Source organism: Lotus japonicus, chromosome 1 (genome assembly GCF_012489685.1).
Source record: "Lotus japonicus ecotype B-129 chromosome 1, LjGifu_v1.2".
Classification (NCBI taxonomy): Eukaryota; Viridiplantae; Streptophyta; class Magnoliopsida; order Fabales; family Fabaceae; genus Lotus; species Lotus japonicus.
The window spans coordinates 109687092-109703162 of NC_080041.1; the positions used below are offsets into that span (position 1 = coordinate 109687092).

Consider the following 16071-nt stretch of genomic DNA (forward strand, 5'->3'; position numbering starts at 1 on the left):
GTTACTAGCACGACAACTTTCTACGACTTAAACTAATACTTTATCTATCAAAATAACAATAACTAATCTCTTCATTATAAACACTCATATTAATCTCTAAACAGCTTATCACACTATCCGCGCTAGCCATTTGAAAAGGAAAATACACAAGGGTAAAGTTTAATCAATCATCCACCCATATAGCACTAGCACAACTTCCGTGGCCTCAAATGAGTGTGCCACCCAACTTTTAATGCTTCAATTACACTCCAACCAAGTCTCTGCCTCTGACCCACCTCTCCCAATATCTCACGAAATCTAAAACACACCGCTCAACTAATTTGAACAATTCAATCTAACACTACATAGTTTGACAGAGACCAAGATATCTAACGAGCCATCTTAATTAAATGACCAAAATAGTCTCATAGTTTAAAAAAACTATATTAGATTAACCAAATCAACAAAGCTAGAAAAAGCAAAATGCTGGATACAAACAATCAAATCAGTGCCTTCCTAATAATATCCGTTACCTGCCTAGCTCAGCTAGCTGATTAGCACTAATTAAACCACTAAAATACACTATTATACAAAAACACGAACCGGGTTCGAACCGGTTGGTGGGGGTGTACCTAATCTACTACTATTTCCCCTAATCTAGATGGAAAATTTTCAGCATGTGGGAACCATTTGGGTCGGAGTCAAACCGGCATCCGGTCCAACCACCTCCTTCCTCCTCCTTATCTCCAACACTTTCCGGTGGCTGTTGGAGTGAATTTCACCGCAGAAGGTGGGGCTGCACGCCGGTCTATACTCCGAACAAAGCCGACCGGACTTGTAGCGAACCCCGCACGCGTTGCAGAGAGTCTTGGCGCCTAGCGGACCGGTCCTCCACTGCGGCGTCTTCTGCACCTGGCAATGACTGCACCGCCGCTGCGACTGCGCACCGGCGCCTTCCACCTCCTCCGCCTTCCTCTTCAGCTTCTTCGCCGGCGGAGCCACGGGAGGCGGCGCGGTTGACGATGAAAGCACAGAGGAACACGACGACGGCGAAGATGAGCGCGTGAGCAAGGGGCTAAGTGACCTCACGCGCGGGTTCGGTTTTCTACTCTTCACGCTCCTCGCCTTCATGGTGATTTTGACTTCAGAGAGAAAACAAAGCGGAGTTTGAGTTTTCTTCACTGGTTCTGGTTCAGCAAACGTGATTTTCTGCTCGGAAATCACAGGATACAGAAGAGAAAGCTCAGGGAGGGAGAGAGAGTCGTCGACGAAGTGAGAAACCCACTCTAGGTCATCCAAATCACCAGCCTGTAGAAAATTGAATTCGAATTTGAATTAGGAAACGAAAATTGGAGGAAAAGAAGAAGAGAGAGAAAGCTATTTTAGAGAGAGAAAGTCACCGGAACGGTTAATTCGGCGGAGAAAATGGAATCATTGGAAACGCCGGTGGAATTGGAGTTGGTACTGTCCTGTGAGTGCGAGGAAAGAGATGAATTGTCCTTTTCTTCTTCCTCGTCGTGAAGAGAGTCACCGTTAGAGAAGTCAAAGAGGTCTTCAACGGCGAAATCCTCACCTCCACCACCGCCGGCAACAACGGCGTTGGCGTTGGCGTTGAGGCACCATATTTCCTCGCCAATTGTTTGCTGAAAAATAAACTCCCCTCTTAAGCTCGGTTTCAAAGCTTCAGCCATAACAAACTTCATTTTCTGCGCAGAAATTCAACCGTACGTTATAATTTACAGTAAAGGTGAAAGTAACCACATGAAGGTTTTATTTATGAATTTTGAAATTACCTGCGAATTGAAGAAGAAGAAGCACAGGAGTGAGTTCCGTTAGGTGTGAATGGAATGAAGAAGCAAATAATCGTTCTCGTTGTTCTCTTATTATTATTATGATATGAGCCTGAGCAGCAAGGAGTATCTATCTATCTGTGTTCTCCTTTTAATTTTTTCAATTTAAGTAAATAAAATATATAGAATACAGTGACAAAGGAGAAGGTGGTGAATGACCCAGCATTGGAAGCGTGTCACATGTGGTCACATGGTGGGGCGTGCGTGCGTGACTATTATTGAGTTGAGATATCCTGTTTTTTAATTAATATTGAATGGATCGTTGTTTGTAAATTCAAAAGTAGTTCTACTTTTCCTTGTTGTTACCAAAAAAAAAAAAAGTAATTCTGGCATCGATGATTCTTATTTTTTGACCAAGCCAAAGTAGATGAAGAAGAAGAACTGGGCCGGTCCAGAGAAACCAGCTAAAAACAAAAACGTTCAAATCACACGCCGGTGTTGACTGTTACCATCGCAGGCCATAGTCAGCCAGCCACCGTGATTGGATTTTGCTTAGCCGCCGTTGATCTCGCCTCATGACGTGGTTTCATTTTTTTGGGATTTATGAAGAATATATGTGTGAACAGTGTGATTATGATTACTGACGTGAGATATTGTTGTGTGTTTGGCGCGTGAAGTTTCTGCTGGTTATTGACTTTTAAAAGAGTGAGGCGCTAAGATTCGTGGCCTCTACTCATCTTTCACGTTCTAAGCACATTACTTACTTACTGTCTTCAACTTTCTGTGCTTGGCGCGTTCGTTTTAATTTATGCTCTGCGGACACTTAGCTGGCATCCCAAACAAGCATAAGAAAAAATATTGATTTCTTTTCCGTTAAGAGAAAATGGTATAGTTTACTATTCCATATTCTCATTTTAAAAAATTAATATTCTTCCATACTTTCTAGGCTTCTACAGTAAAAGTGTTAAGTGTTCACTAGATCTTACATCAATGAAAGACCATAATGATCTAGTAGATTTAGTTAATCTGTTACAAGTTTAAAAAGTTAGTCACCAAACTTTGTTTAATCGAAACTTTGTCATTTACTATCATTCCACTTTGTTTTGTGCTACGATATTCACCACTTGCATAGACAAAAAACGGGGAGAAATTGAAACGCAAAAACTACCTATTTGTGCCGAACACGATGATAGGATCATGTCTCCAGGGCTGACCCAACACTAAATGAGGCTTAAAGCGAACTTTAAAGTGAGAATTTTTTATCTAATTTTTTTTATTTAACATGTCTTATTTACAAAAATATGGGGGCTTTTCTTTTTTATTTGAGACCTTATTTACAAAAAAAATAGACATTTTTTTACTTCGTAATTTTTTTTAGGCCAAAAACCCTTCCATGGATCACTTGACCTTGGGCCGGCCCTGCATGTCTCTAATCTCTATTGTCATGCGCACACCACATGGTCAACAAGAGTTTAATCACAATAATTGCATAGAGGTGCCACCTCTCGTTAGGAGAAATGACAATATCCTTACATGTTGTATCATATATGCTGCATATCAATATTACTATAAGTTTTTTTTCACTATTCCAATGATTGATTGAGCTCAAACAACCAATAGTCTGTGTTAGATGCTTGGTGTCTCTAGAGGTGATGCTTTGATAAAGATGAATCGGACTAGGGGATACACATTTGATTCTCATTTTAAACTTCACATTATCATTCTTTAATACATACATTTTGTCTTATACATGATCTTTAAACGCTACATCGACATTGAGTTTGACAGCTTCGGCTGGAAAAGGGCGCCGGTACTTAAATAACGAAAAATGTGGACTGAGTTTTAAATTATGGAAAACAATGAAACAAATAACGTTTTTTTTTCTTGATCACAAATAAATGGATAAATAGCGTTCTAGGAAAATCTTATATGAAAGATATGGTTTGGGCCTTGTTTTGGTACATGTTGTAGGAGTTGTTAATAAATAATAACAACCCCTTATTTTTTTTTCAACATGAAATAAAGGCTATGTTTGACACGTTTAACTGATAAGCTAGCTGAAAACTGAAAAATTAGTTGATAGCTGAAAAGCTAGCTGAAAGCTGATAAGCTAGCTGAAAGCTGATAGCTGATAGCTGAAAAGCTACGTACTTTGAACAAAAGTGTTTGGTAAAACTAGTTGTTGAACAAGCTGAAATTGTAAAATGACATAAAATGACATACTTGGATAATTTTTTTTATATTTAACATTACTTTATTTTCATATTAATACCTATATGATATTAATATTAAAATTATTATAAATATTTTAATTTCACTCAAATTATTTAACATCTTAAAAATATAATATTAATTTTTACTTATTTAATTTTCTATATTTTTATTAAATTAAATAGAATAAAACAAATAATTTGTAATTTGTAATATAAAATATTTATTTTATTCTGAAGTAGTAATTATTTCTGTGCGGGAACGATGTACATATGAGACAAGTGCGATAACTGATAAATAAATAAGTTTTTTTTGGTACATCGGAAAATGAGTAGGCAAATAGGTTTAGTAAAAAACATATAAGGCTAAAGGTGAAATTTTGATAAAATAATAAGGATAAAAATGAGAATATATTTAATAAGTTATAAGCTTTAAGCTACCTGAGATAGCTTATAGCTTAAAGCTTTAAGCTACTGAAATAAGCTCCTTCACCAAACATTTTTATAGAGCTTTTAAGATAGTCAAATAAGCTTGAAGCTAGTCAAATAAGCTATAAGCTAGCTGAAATGACATGTCAAACATAGCCAAACACTTGAGCGTCACTTATGCACATTTACCAAGGTTTTTTTTTATTACAAAGTAATGAAATTACTTTTCAAAAAAAAAAAACAAAGTAATGAAATTTTACGAATTTGGATCATCTCCGGCCATTTATTCTCTCCAGCCCCTCCAGCACATTTTGAGCCACTAATTTTACAATCCAATGGTTATAATTACATGTATATTCTTTCTCATTTTATACTTGCTGGATGGTGCAGCTGCAGGACAGGATCTGAATTCAAATTTTACTAATCATAATATTATTACTGTTTTTCTTTAAAATGTGTATCAACATTTTGAATTCGTCCGTTTAGAGTAGGTACAAGATGAAGAAATTACTAAGTTCTAGCAATAGTCAATGGGTGAATGGTCACTTTCGTCCCTAAAGTTACAGGCGTCGGGCATTCTAGTCCCTATTCTATGGAAATGTCGCTCGTGGTCCCTAAAGTTGCAAAACGTCAATCATTTTAGTCCATAGCTTGGCTCCCGTTAGTGAACGTTAACAGGAAGGGTGATTTGGCATGTTAAGTGCCCTAATGGACTTGCCACGTGGATTTAAATATTAGGGAAATTTTTGGGAAAACTTAAAAACTTCATTTTAGTCCCTGATCAAAATCTTCAAATCATAAAAGCTTCAATCTCTCTATCATCTTCTTCCTCCTCCTCATCATACCCAGAAAAAATAATTGAACATGATAACAACTCTCCTTTTTCTTCATCATCTCATTCATGAATCAAATCATCAAAAAAAATTAAATGCTTCATCATCAACTCATTCATCTCCCCCTCCCCCTCCATCAAAGGAACAAATTAAAAACCCAAAGAATAAATTTTCACAACTTCTCATGATTTCCACTGCTCATCACCTTCCGGATCTGAGGAAGCATGAAGCTATGTCCCACATCTCACACCACACAAATTTCATGTCCTCAATTTAACGGAGATGCAAAGACAAAACCATTATTCAAAACAACCATAACAATGATAATTACAGCTAGCGGTGCCCAAATCCACATTATTTCCATTACAATGATAGTTATAATTTAAAAAAAAACCCCAAATTGAAAAAAAAACCCTAACCCACAAACCCAAAATCCAGATTTGACAAGCCATGACCTTGTTCAGATCTTCTATCTTCGTCCACCTGAGGAACTCATGAAGCAAAAAGAGGGAAGGAAGGAGAGGAACCCATGACCTTCTTCAGAAACCTGTTCAAGAGCTCTTCAACTTGCAAACTCACCACTCCCACGCCACTCTACCTTCCATCTTCAGACCCATGCCTATTTGCCACCGCCGGATATGCAAAGGTTACCATTGAAGAAGAAGAATAAGGTTTCGGTGGAGGATTTAGGAAAGAAAGTGATTTTAGGGTTATTTTGTTTATGGTTTTGGTTCTAAGGTTTCAGATGTGAATATGAAGGTGGTGTGGAATGAATTGATAATGAAGATTTTAATTTTTTTTCCCTGATCTGGTTCATGAATGAAATGATGATGAAAAAAAAGAGTTTTTATTATTTATGGGTAAGATGATGAGGAGGAAGAAGATGATGGAGAGATTGAAGCTTTTCAGATTTAGGGATTTTGGTCAGGGACTAAATTGAAGCTTCTATGTTTTCCCCAACATTTAAATCCACGTGGCAAGTCCACTGGGGCACTTAACGTGCCAAATCACCCTTCCCGTTAACGTTCACTAACGGGAGCAGTGGCCAGGACCAACGTGATTGACGATTTGCAACATTAGGGACCACGAGCGACATTTCCATAGAATAGGAACTAAAATGCCCGACGCGTGAAACAATAGGGACGAAAGTGACCGTTCACCCAATAGTCAATTCAAATTCAACTATTACCGTGCCTTATTCAGTCACTCTCATAAGAATATTCAAAAGAACTAGTGTTAGACGAAGAACAGATCAACAGACCCCAAATATGAAAAATCTACCGCTGTAGTAAATTTCCTTCCACCACAATTTCCAAGAGCCTGTGTGCCCCTTTCTTTCTCTCTTGTTTCACTTCTGCTACGAACTCCGTTCCTCTCTTGTTGATTTGGTGAGTGGTTCTTTCTGAATCCAACAAACTCAACCACCGTTCGAGATTCAATCCACCAATCGAGCCTTGAATGGACGCTATCAGAAAGCAAGCCTCCAAGCTTCGTGAACAGGTCGCTCGCCAACAGCAGGTTCGTTCTCTTTCATTACAAAACCTATTGATTCTGATTTCTTTGTTGTTCTCGCGATTACCTTTTCTTAGCGCTATTTTCTGAAGCAATAGTGATACCGCATAGTATTGGATCTAACGATTATAACTGATTCGTGCTCTTGCATTGTTGAAACAATAATGTGAAGCTGTAATGTTTGATTTGTCTGAATCTTTTAGAACAATTTGATTATTGAGCTGGTATGTGGTATTTTAGCTTCTGTATAGATTGAACTCACTGGTTTTGGAGCTATTGCGGAGATTGAGATTTGTAATGAATTGGCAAAAATGAGTTTTTAATTTCTAGATGTATACTTATATGTGAAATAGGGTAGAACTTTGATGTTTTATGATGATATGAAGATGTCATGAAGGAGAGGTATCATGCATTTTCTGTCATCCTAAGCCATGATGGCAGGCCGATTAACAAACTAAAAGAAAGGAAACAAAAATGTTTACATTCAAAGTAGCTTATAATACCTGCAATCTGTTGTCCCTGTGAGACATTGGAGCACTTAATTGAAGAGATACTGTTCATATTACTATGGTCTGCATGATAGGGGTTGCCCTTCTTTTTGTATTATTTTTTGAACGGAACAAACATAAATAAGAAAAGCCACTGATTCTTTGCTTTAGAGGATGTCTTATCTTCTTCTCCCTAGCTGTACTTATGCTCTCATCTGTGTCATGAAGTTTCTTACGTTATTTATAAGACATTATTCAATTCGTTTCTTGCTCCTTTTTTACCTGTTCTCAAATGTTTCTTAATTTTGCTTGCTTCCTCTATTGAGGTGTTAATAACAATTATTGCGGTTTAGGCTGTGCTGAAACAATTCGGGGCTGGAGGGTATGGAGGTTCGGATAATATGGTTACTGATGAGATAGAGCTTCAACAACATCAGAAACTTGAGAAGCTTTACATATCAACGCGTGCAGGAAAGGTTGCTTGGCTTCTTCTGTATAAATTCTCTAATTTTGTTTGTTTTATCTCAACTTATACCCCACCTCCCCACCTGCTTGGCTGATAATGACATATATTGTTTTTCAGCATTATCAAAGGGATATTGTCCGTGGAGTAGAAGGTTATATTGTTACCGGATCCAAGCAAGTTGAAATAGGTCAGTAATGTTGGTTGTTGAACTATTCAAGAAACTTCCTTAGCATTTATTTTATAAAACTTAGCACAGGATGGGGCTTTGACATGTTTGTAAGTCAGTAAGAGAGAAGAAAAAAAAGGACGGTGGGCAGGGCTAGACAATGTGAGGCTAACAGAAATTATTTGTTTATGAGAGGAGAGATAGGAATCTGTGAGTCAGGAGGAAACAGTTGTGGGAGAGTGTAAGAGAATGAGAATGTACATGTGGCAGCAGGCTATTGGAGAGGAGAATTGTGCCATGGTGTGAAAGGAAAGGTAGCTAGAATAAGGAGGGTTGGGAATAGTGGCAAGGAAGACAAGTATTTGGGAGTGAATTGGTGTCTTAGGACAGAGAATTGTACATGTATTAGCTGTGATTGTCCTTTCTTATTTCTGCATTTCATCTATTCCATTGTCTGTGTTTTCATTCGTTGAGCTGTAATTTTCCCTTGCAAAGAAGATTTTTTTCCTTGAGTTTGATCCTATTTTCTGTATTAATACCAGTTCCTTTTAGTATAGTTATTGAGTTTCTATACATGTTATTTAATAGGAACAAAGTTGTCAGAAGATAGCAGGAAATATGGTGCTGAAAATACATGTACCAGTGGTAGTACATTATCGAGAGCTGCGCTAAATTATGCACGTGCCCGTGCACAAATGGAGAAGGAGTGTGGGAACGTACTTAAGGCTCTTGGCACACAGGTACACCCAAATATGCACACATTATCATAGGGTATTGTAGCTATGTTTTGTTTCCTGCCAATACTTGTGATTTTGTGCCAAAGTAATTTAGATTTTCCCCGGTATGCATGAGTCTCTCATACAACCACTTGTAATTGCATGCAAATCTGGCTTTATATATGTAATGCTCAGATTTCTCCATAGCTAAACTGTTTAAACTAACCTGAATGGGATGTACAGAATTATAGATATTATGGTTTCACAGGTGTAACATTTGGATTTCTCCTAACTGAACTGTTGTAGTGAACCTGAATGGTATATAAACTATTTTAAATCTATTTGATCTGATGAAGAAGGAACATCTAGGCCAGGTCCAAGTCTATCCTTCAATCATTTTTACTAATTCATAATCGCGTTAATCTTTCTTCTCACTGTATTTATATGCTGACTCATTGTTAACTTATCCAGTGTTTGCTTCCCATCTTTATTTTTGTGAGTGAACATTGAAGTTTTGGTTGATGCTTAGGTTGCAGAGCCCTTAAGAGCAATGGTGATGGGTGCTCCACTGGAGGATGCTCGGCATCTTGCTCAACGTTATGACAGAATGAGACAGGATGCTGAAGCCCAGGTATTTGGAATTTCATTTTTCAGTTGTCACCAGCTATTTTCTTTTTCTTTTTATTTCTGTAAATGACGGAGTTAGTAAATAGCTCATCAATCTTTTTTTTTATCTATGCACTTTGTAATTACTCTGTCTTTTAAACCTAGACAGGCTATTGAAGTTTCCAAACGCCAGGCGAAGGTAAGAGAATCACCCGGCAATGCTGAGAATTCTATGAAGCTGGAAGCAGCTGAAGCAAAACTGCAAGACTTGAAGTCAAACATGTCTATATTGGGAAAGGAAGCAGCTGCGGCAATGGCTGCTGTTGAAGCACAGCAACAAAGGTTAACCCTCCAACGTCTTATAGCTATGGTATTGTGCTTTTACCATATGATGCTGCAATTCTTCACTTTTGATGAAATCTTGGATCTATTACAAACTTAAATTCAGCATTCTATTTCTAATTATGAAGGTTGAAGCGGAGCGTGCTTATCATCAAAGAGTACTCCAAATACTTGATCATCTTGAGGGAGAGGTAAGTGATGCTCTCTCTTGGTCGTGTTTCCATTATATTCTCCCTGTAGTAATCAAATATGCCTTTTGACCTCGACGTAATTTTCTGTTGATATCAACATATGTTTATGTGTATATTTAATGATAGATGATATCAGAACGACAACGTATTGAAGCCCCTCCTACACCTAGTGTCGATAACAGCATGCCACCGCCCCCATCATATGAAGACGTGAATGATGTCTTTGCTTCTCAAGCACATAATGGCTCAACAGATAGTATGGGTTACTTCTTAGGGGAGGTTAGACTGTTTCCTGTATGAAGGTTACAGATATGATGCTGAAAAATAAGTGATTGCTTACTTTACTTTCTGCTACTCATCCAGGTTTTATTTCCCTACCATGCTGAATCTGAAGTTGAACTGAATTTATCAGCTGGGGATTATATTGTCATTCGAAAGGTTTATAACTCACTGATCTTGTCATTATAGCTTTTTTCGAGCCAAATTATGTCTTTTACTTGTTTTTCAAGAATTCTCTCCTTTTCTTTTTACTTGCTAGTGACATATAACTGCTTATCATATTTGTGTCAAGAGCTGATGAATTGAGCTTACCAATTAGCCCTGTACATATTGAAACAGATAATGAAGTTTTTTGATGGGGAGACAGAACTTTAAAATCTTGTTTATTTCAAATTCCTAACATGACTGTCATTTTGACAGGTTACAAACAATGGATGGGCTGAGGGTGAATGTAAAGGTAGAGCAGGCTGGTTTCCATTTGGTTACATTGAAAGAAGAGAGCGAGTCCTTGCAAGCAAGGTTGCTGAAGTGTTTTGAATTTTTCTGTAGGGTTGCTTGCTAGCCCCAGGGATTTTGTATGTGTTCATGTTTTGGTTTTTGTGCTGAAGTCTATGGATAACGTGTTCTTAGCTTACAGCAAATTGGTTTGTGATATAGGTGATAACTTTTTCCTTGTGATTATCAATTGATATATGATTCCCCTTTTGTTTATCACTGTTTCACCGCGTAGGAGCTGTTCATATCTTCATCAGACTTGCAGTATATGTGATAAATTGCTGTGATAAAACCCCATTGGATGAGTTTTTTTTAATCTATTATGATGAGCACTTGTGATCTATTCAGATAATCTGTTTATTTTTTCCTTTGGTCAAGAAAATCATTAGTTTTTAGCGCTGATGGCATCACTCATTTCTTTTTCTTTCTCTGAGTGTAGTAGTTACATTCAGATTGGTTTTCCATAACATGGAATACTAGTTACACCAACTCAATATTTATAGGACTATCATCCCTCTTTTATCTTTATTCTAATAAATAGCAGGAAACTTAGTATCTAAGATTCTAAATCCATCCTCTCACCTCGCCTCATTTTAATTACACCTCTGAAGACTTCAATGTTTTTGTAGCATATACTAGTGTCCCAATCGCCATGATCAATGGTAGAGAGAAATTCTCTCGACCAAAGAGAACTTAGAAAAAGGAAAAGAGCACAGAAAATTTGTGAGCAAAGTTCAATTTGTCATTAGTTCTGAAATGAAGAAATCAGCTATAGTTTTTTTTTTGTCAAAAAAATCAGCTATACTTTATTCTAATTGAAATACTCCTTAGATGAAGGATGGCCCATGACTAAACAAAGTCTTATGACCAAGATGGTCTCTTAGAAGTAACTCGTTTGGGCTTGGATGCACCACTTAGCCTATTGATTTCAATCCATCACCTTAGCATATTGACAAAAAAAAACACCTAGTTACCTGCAAGTAAAGAGTCTGAAAACAGCTATTGTTTTTGCTATAAAAGAAATACATAATCATATGAAGGAAAGCTATTTTCTCATCATAAGAAATTCATCTGAGGATCATGAAAACAAGGGAAAAGTGACAAAAAATTCTGTTGCATATAAAAATATGATAGAGTCACCATAAACTTCACCGATTGGAAGCCGTGTAATTGAGCAAGGTCTGAGCAGTGGCACGTGAAAAGCGAAGGTGACAGCTGATAATAACTAGCTAGCTTCTCGACACAGTCACAAGAAGCAGGCAGAACCTTAGAAAATGGAGATGCTGGTCTCATGCATGTGCCATAAAGCGAGTATTCCCTGCACCATGGACTCTAACTTAACACCAATTTATTCTCCTGCTTTCTATTCTTTGCTTGTACTACTTTTTCACATGGATTTCTTATCCTCCAAAATCATATAATGCAAAAATTATGACAATTTATTAGAGAATAGATCTTAATAAATGTTACCTCTTGAAAGTTGAAAGTGAATTGGGAATAAAGCTTAACAAGGGATGTTTAATTTGAGTTTTTATAATTTTCAATAAATTCGTACCAAACTGATATAATTTAAGACCTTGCAGATAACATAAACCAATGGAAACTAAAATATGCAAGAAAAGAGCTGAAAATTAAAATGGCAAGCAATAAAATAAAGGGGCAAGTTAAATTTGTAGGAAGTTAAAAGTGTAGGTAAATAAACTGAAAAAAATTACAATGATGAAAATAAACTAGTAAAGTGGAGTGACAAAAGTGACAAATCCTAACACAATTAGTAGATAGTAGATAGTTAGACTCTGAAAGTTCAATTCCTAAGATGTGTGTATCAATAATGATTTATCAGTATTCGCCGGGTCACGATCTTCAGATATCGCTCTCTCTATCATCAATAAACCTTAATGGCTAAAACCCTATTTCACATGCAAATAATCTACTACATCACTTAATGCAGGTATCATAACTAAAATAATTTTTGAGTACAGCAGAATTCACCAAGAAATTAACCCTTGAATATAAATGCATTGAAAGTAACTTAACAATAAAGGAAAATGTGCAAGTACGTCCATATACTGATAGAAAAACAACTAACACCGAAATAGGGAAGCATTTGAAACAAGAAATTGAAATTGGCAAGATGAAAATGAAATGTCTTCACAAAACCAAATGAAAACAAAGACAGGTAATTAAATGGGCAAAACTTGAACAATAATAAATTGACAAGAAAAGAACCAATAATGCAAATAAGTGATTTACAAGAGTAAACAATCAAAGATCAAATCCAATTGACAAAGTTAAATTGATTAGGGAAATAAATGACAATATTAAAGGATTTGTTTAAATTTTCAACAAATAATTAATATTTCTGACAAAGCTTCATTTGCTTAAATGTTTGACTATCCTTTGTTATCTTTATTATGGGTGGTTGTTAGTGATGATAGAGTAATTTTCTATTAGTATGTGTCTTTGTTTCCCTTTTATCCTCTTAGCTCTTTCATTAAAAATGCATGCATATAGCAGTTGGTTAGTTGAAACAAACACATCCTTTTGGCTTATTTTTCTTTGAGACTACCCCACAATTAGATCTTACGCTTTAATTTGCTCTCATTTTTAAGTTTACTAATCGCACTCAAAAGTCAGACCAACGGAAGAAGAAGTTGGATTTCAATTAATATTTTAAACTGGAAGCAAAAGTTAACATTAATTTTTATTCAATGCTACTCCCTCCGTTCCAAAATATAGGTTGTTTTAGGTTGTGCACATTGTTTAAAAGCTTATTAATTAATAATTTTTTTTGATTAAAATACCCATATTTAAAGTTGTGTTATATTAAGGAGAGATAAATGTTATTATTGGTTAAGTGGATAGTGAGAGTTGTGATAGGTGAAAATTGAAGGTGGTAATTAAGATATATAATATTAAATGAGGGTATATAAGGAAGAAAGAGAGAAAAAGTGCATTGATTTTGCAAAACAACTTATATTTTGAAATATAGTAAAAATTCTAAAACAACTTACATTTTGGAACGGAGGGAGTACCTTTCAGGTTCGCATGCATAAAAGTGAACCTCCTAATCAGATCACATATTGGGCAAGTTTTTATTCTGAGGATTCAATTTTATCCTTCCATCTCTATCAATGCCTACATGTTCTCTGCTAGCTTTTGGTTGCAATTATATTTTGTCTCCCTGAACTATGATGATTCAGTGCGCATTTGTATGTGCAACCTTGAGAGAGTGATGCCCTATATTGAACATGCGGTAGGGACATATCGGTAGCATATTGGTCCTACTATTACACCAACTTTATATTGAAACCTGCTCTATTATCCACTTAATTAACTCGTATGCCATTTTTTTTAATGTAACAAAATATTTTTTTTTTAAACAAAATATATTAATATGGAGTATTAGGGGTACTCCAACCCACCATTTACAAGAGAAATCACCTACAATATACTCCCTCCGTTCCTAAATATAAGACCTAATACAAAAAATTGCGCTTATTAAGAAAACATTAAATGTGTTCAATTAGTGTATTGGTTTTTTAAAAATGCATACATTCCTCCATATTTACCCTTTGTAATTTTCTCTCACTAATTAATGGTAAGTGGTAATCAAAACTTGGGAATTGAAAACATATAATTAATTTAGAGGGTAAAAATGGAAGAGTACAAATCTTTTGTTGGATTATTGTAACTAGGTCTTATATTTAAGAACTTCAAAATTTTGAAACTAGGTCTTATATTTAGGAACGGAAAGAGTATAACCCAAGAGACAAAAAAACAGATTGGGAACAAACCAGAGGAAACAAAAACAGAGAAAAAACGCTGGGACCAAGAGCACCAAGAAAAACACGACTTGTAGGTATTAGGAAACACTACTTCTCTATGTTCTTTTGCAAAATATCTTGAGACCATTTTGTATGGGACTAATCTTTATTGAGATTGTTATGCCTTTAATTAATTTTCACATACTAAAAGAGTTCACATACATAACCATACCACTACATATAGAACATAGTACAAATTAATATTATTGACCACTTCATATTTGTAACTGTTTTTAAACGCCAATACACTTTACAATGATAATTAAAAACCTACCACAAAAGTGGGGTAGTTAGCATTGCTAGCTTTTAGTAGTTCGCATAGTTGTTATAATTAATGATTGTGATTGGTAAAACTAAAAAAACAACTTATCTTCATATTATATACATAACAAATTAACAATGGTTTTTAAGTGGTTTCATTTCTGCACCACAAGAGAGGCAAGAGACAGTTTGAATCCCCAAAATTTACTTTATATCTAATGTTTGAACTTTACAATTTTCACTCCCTTTAATCTTCCACTAATAAAATAATGAAATAGATTAATAAGTAAAGATCCTCAAGATATATTACAGTAAAATCTATATTATTATTATTATAATTATTAAATTTATCAAATAGTTCGACATCATTATTTAAATTTTACGAAAGAAGACGGGTAGGAAGAATTTGTATGATTATTTTGTTTTGGCACACAACATAAAGAAAAGAAAAAACAAAAAGAGTATGACTTTTCAAAACATTTTCTTATGAAATTTTATATAATACTTTGATTCCCTTTCTCGTTATCGTTCTCTTGCTATCAAAATCCCAATATATGGACGATCGGCCTTTTCTAAATCTAATGAGGCTCCTCCTTTTTGTTCGTTACTCATCGTGCCATCACGATTCTACAATTTTGTTATTTCTTTGTTTATTTCTACAAAGTGATTGAGAAAGCTATCCCTTTCACTTGTGTTTTAATATTTTGCCATTTTGTTAACGAACGTACGTGTAGAATTGAGTGACAAAAGAATCTTAAAAAGGCAACGGAACATTTTTTGGACCCTTGCAATAAACATTGGTTTGCTTCAAGTAATGCATGTCTTTGGATTGAACCCAATATGAATTTAAATTGAATTTACAAGATCCCAATTTCTCCGATTCACATTGAATTTAACATGATAAATTTGTTTAAAAAAGGTAAATTTGACTTCTTCATTAATATTTTAAAATACGTAAAATTATATTTATGTTTAAACCAAAGTCAAAACAAACTGATATAAAAATATCAAATGACTGATACCAATTTAGTCACTAGAGTATTGTGAACAATTTTTTACCTTTTTTATGCTCTCTTGCTTACTCTTTTTCTCTCATAATTGACTAATAAGCTTTTTATTCAAATATCATCTACAATCAAATATTATATATTAGTTTATTAAATTACTCGTATTTACTTTTAGCAAGTTAACAACCTGCACTTTTAAGAGTATATTAGTAAATTTTAGTTATAACATATTAAAAAAAATCTTGTTAACTTACCCCTCAATAAAACAAGTTGGTGTAGTTAGCAACCCATATAAGAGATTGCTAACTTATCCCCACTTATTTATTAGAAGAAATGTTGCTGGACAAAAAAATTATTAGAAGAAGTGAGCTAGTAATTTAGACATTGTTTTCCGATGTATCAAAAAAAAAAAGTAAATTAGACATTTTGGATGTATATACTAATAAATTTCAAAGTTATAATTTACTCTTTTTA

General features: G+C 35.1%; 2 protein-coding genes across 2 annotated transcripts; one reads left to right on the top strand and one right to left on the bottom strand.

The window, feature by feature from the left end:
* Positions 1–399: 399 nt before the first annotated feature.
* Positions 400–2029, bottom strand: LOC130729122 (GATA transcription factor 7-like). Its single transcript, XM_057580751.1, has 3 exons — positions 1773–2029; positions 1380–1685; positions 400–1287 (listed from the first exon to the last, which is right to left on the bottom strand). The coding sequence occupies exons 2-3, from the start codon at positions 1680–1682 to the stop codon at positions 652–654; spliced, it is 939 nt and encodes a 312-aa protein (XP_057436734.1). The 5' UTR covers positions 1683–1685; positions 1773–2029; the 3' UTR covers positions 400–651.
* A 4456-nt stretch (positions 2030–6485) lies between these two features.
* On the top strand, positions 6486–10721 carry LOC130729123 (SH3 domain-containing protein 2-like). The gene is made up of 10 exons (XM_057580753.1): positions 6486–6759; positions 7595–7717; positions 7825–7894; positions 8462–8613; positions 9119–9220; positions 9365–9565; positions 9666–9728; positions 9855–10007; positions 10092–10166; positions 10428–10721. The coding sequence occupies exons 1-10, from the start codon at positions 6700–6702 to the stop codon at positions 10542–10544; spliced, it is 1116 nt and encodes a 371-aa protein (XP_057436736.1). The 5' UTR covers positions 6486–6699; the 3' UTR covers positions 10545–10721.
* The last annotated feature ends 5350 nt before the right edge of the window (positions 10722–16071 follow it).

Excerpts from the sequence above, each read along its gene's own strand:
- LOC130729122 (XM_057580751.1), bottom strand. The coding sequence starts at position 1,682 with ATGAAGTTTGTTATGGCTGAAGCTTTGAAACCGAGCTTAAGAGGGGAG. Across the intron at positions 1,288-1,379 it reads CCGCCGAATTAACCGTTCCG|GCTGGTGATTTGGATGACCT; the intron begins GTGACTTTCTCT and ends AATTTTCTACAG.
- LOC130729123 (XM_057580753.1), top strand. The coding sequence starts at position 6,700 with ATGGACGCTATCAGAAAGCAAGCCTCCAAGCTTCGTGAACAGGTCGCT. Across the intron at positions 7,718-7,824 it reads TATCAACGCGTGCAGGAAAG|CATTATCAAAGGGATATTGT; the intron begins GTTGCTTGGCTT and ends ATTGTTTTTCAG. Across the intron at positions 9,566-9,665 it reads TCCAACGTCTTATAGCTATG|GTTGAAGCGGAGCGTGCTTA; the intron begins GTATTGTGCTTT and ends CTAATTATGAAG.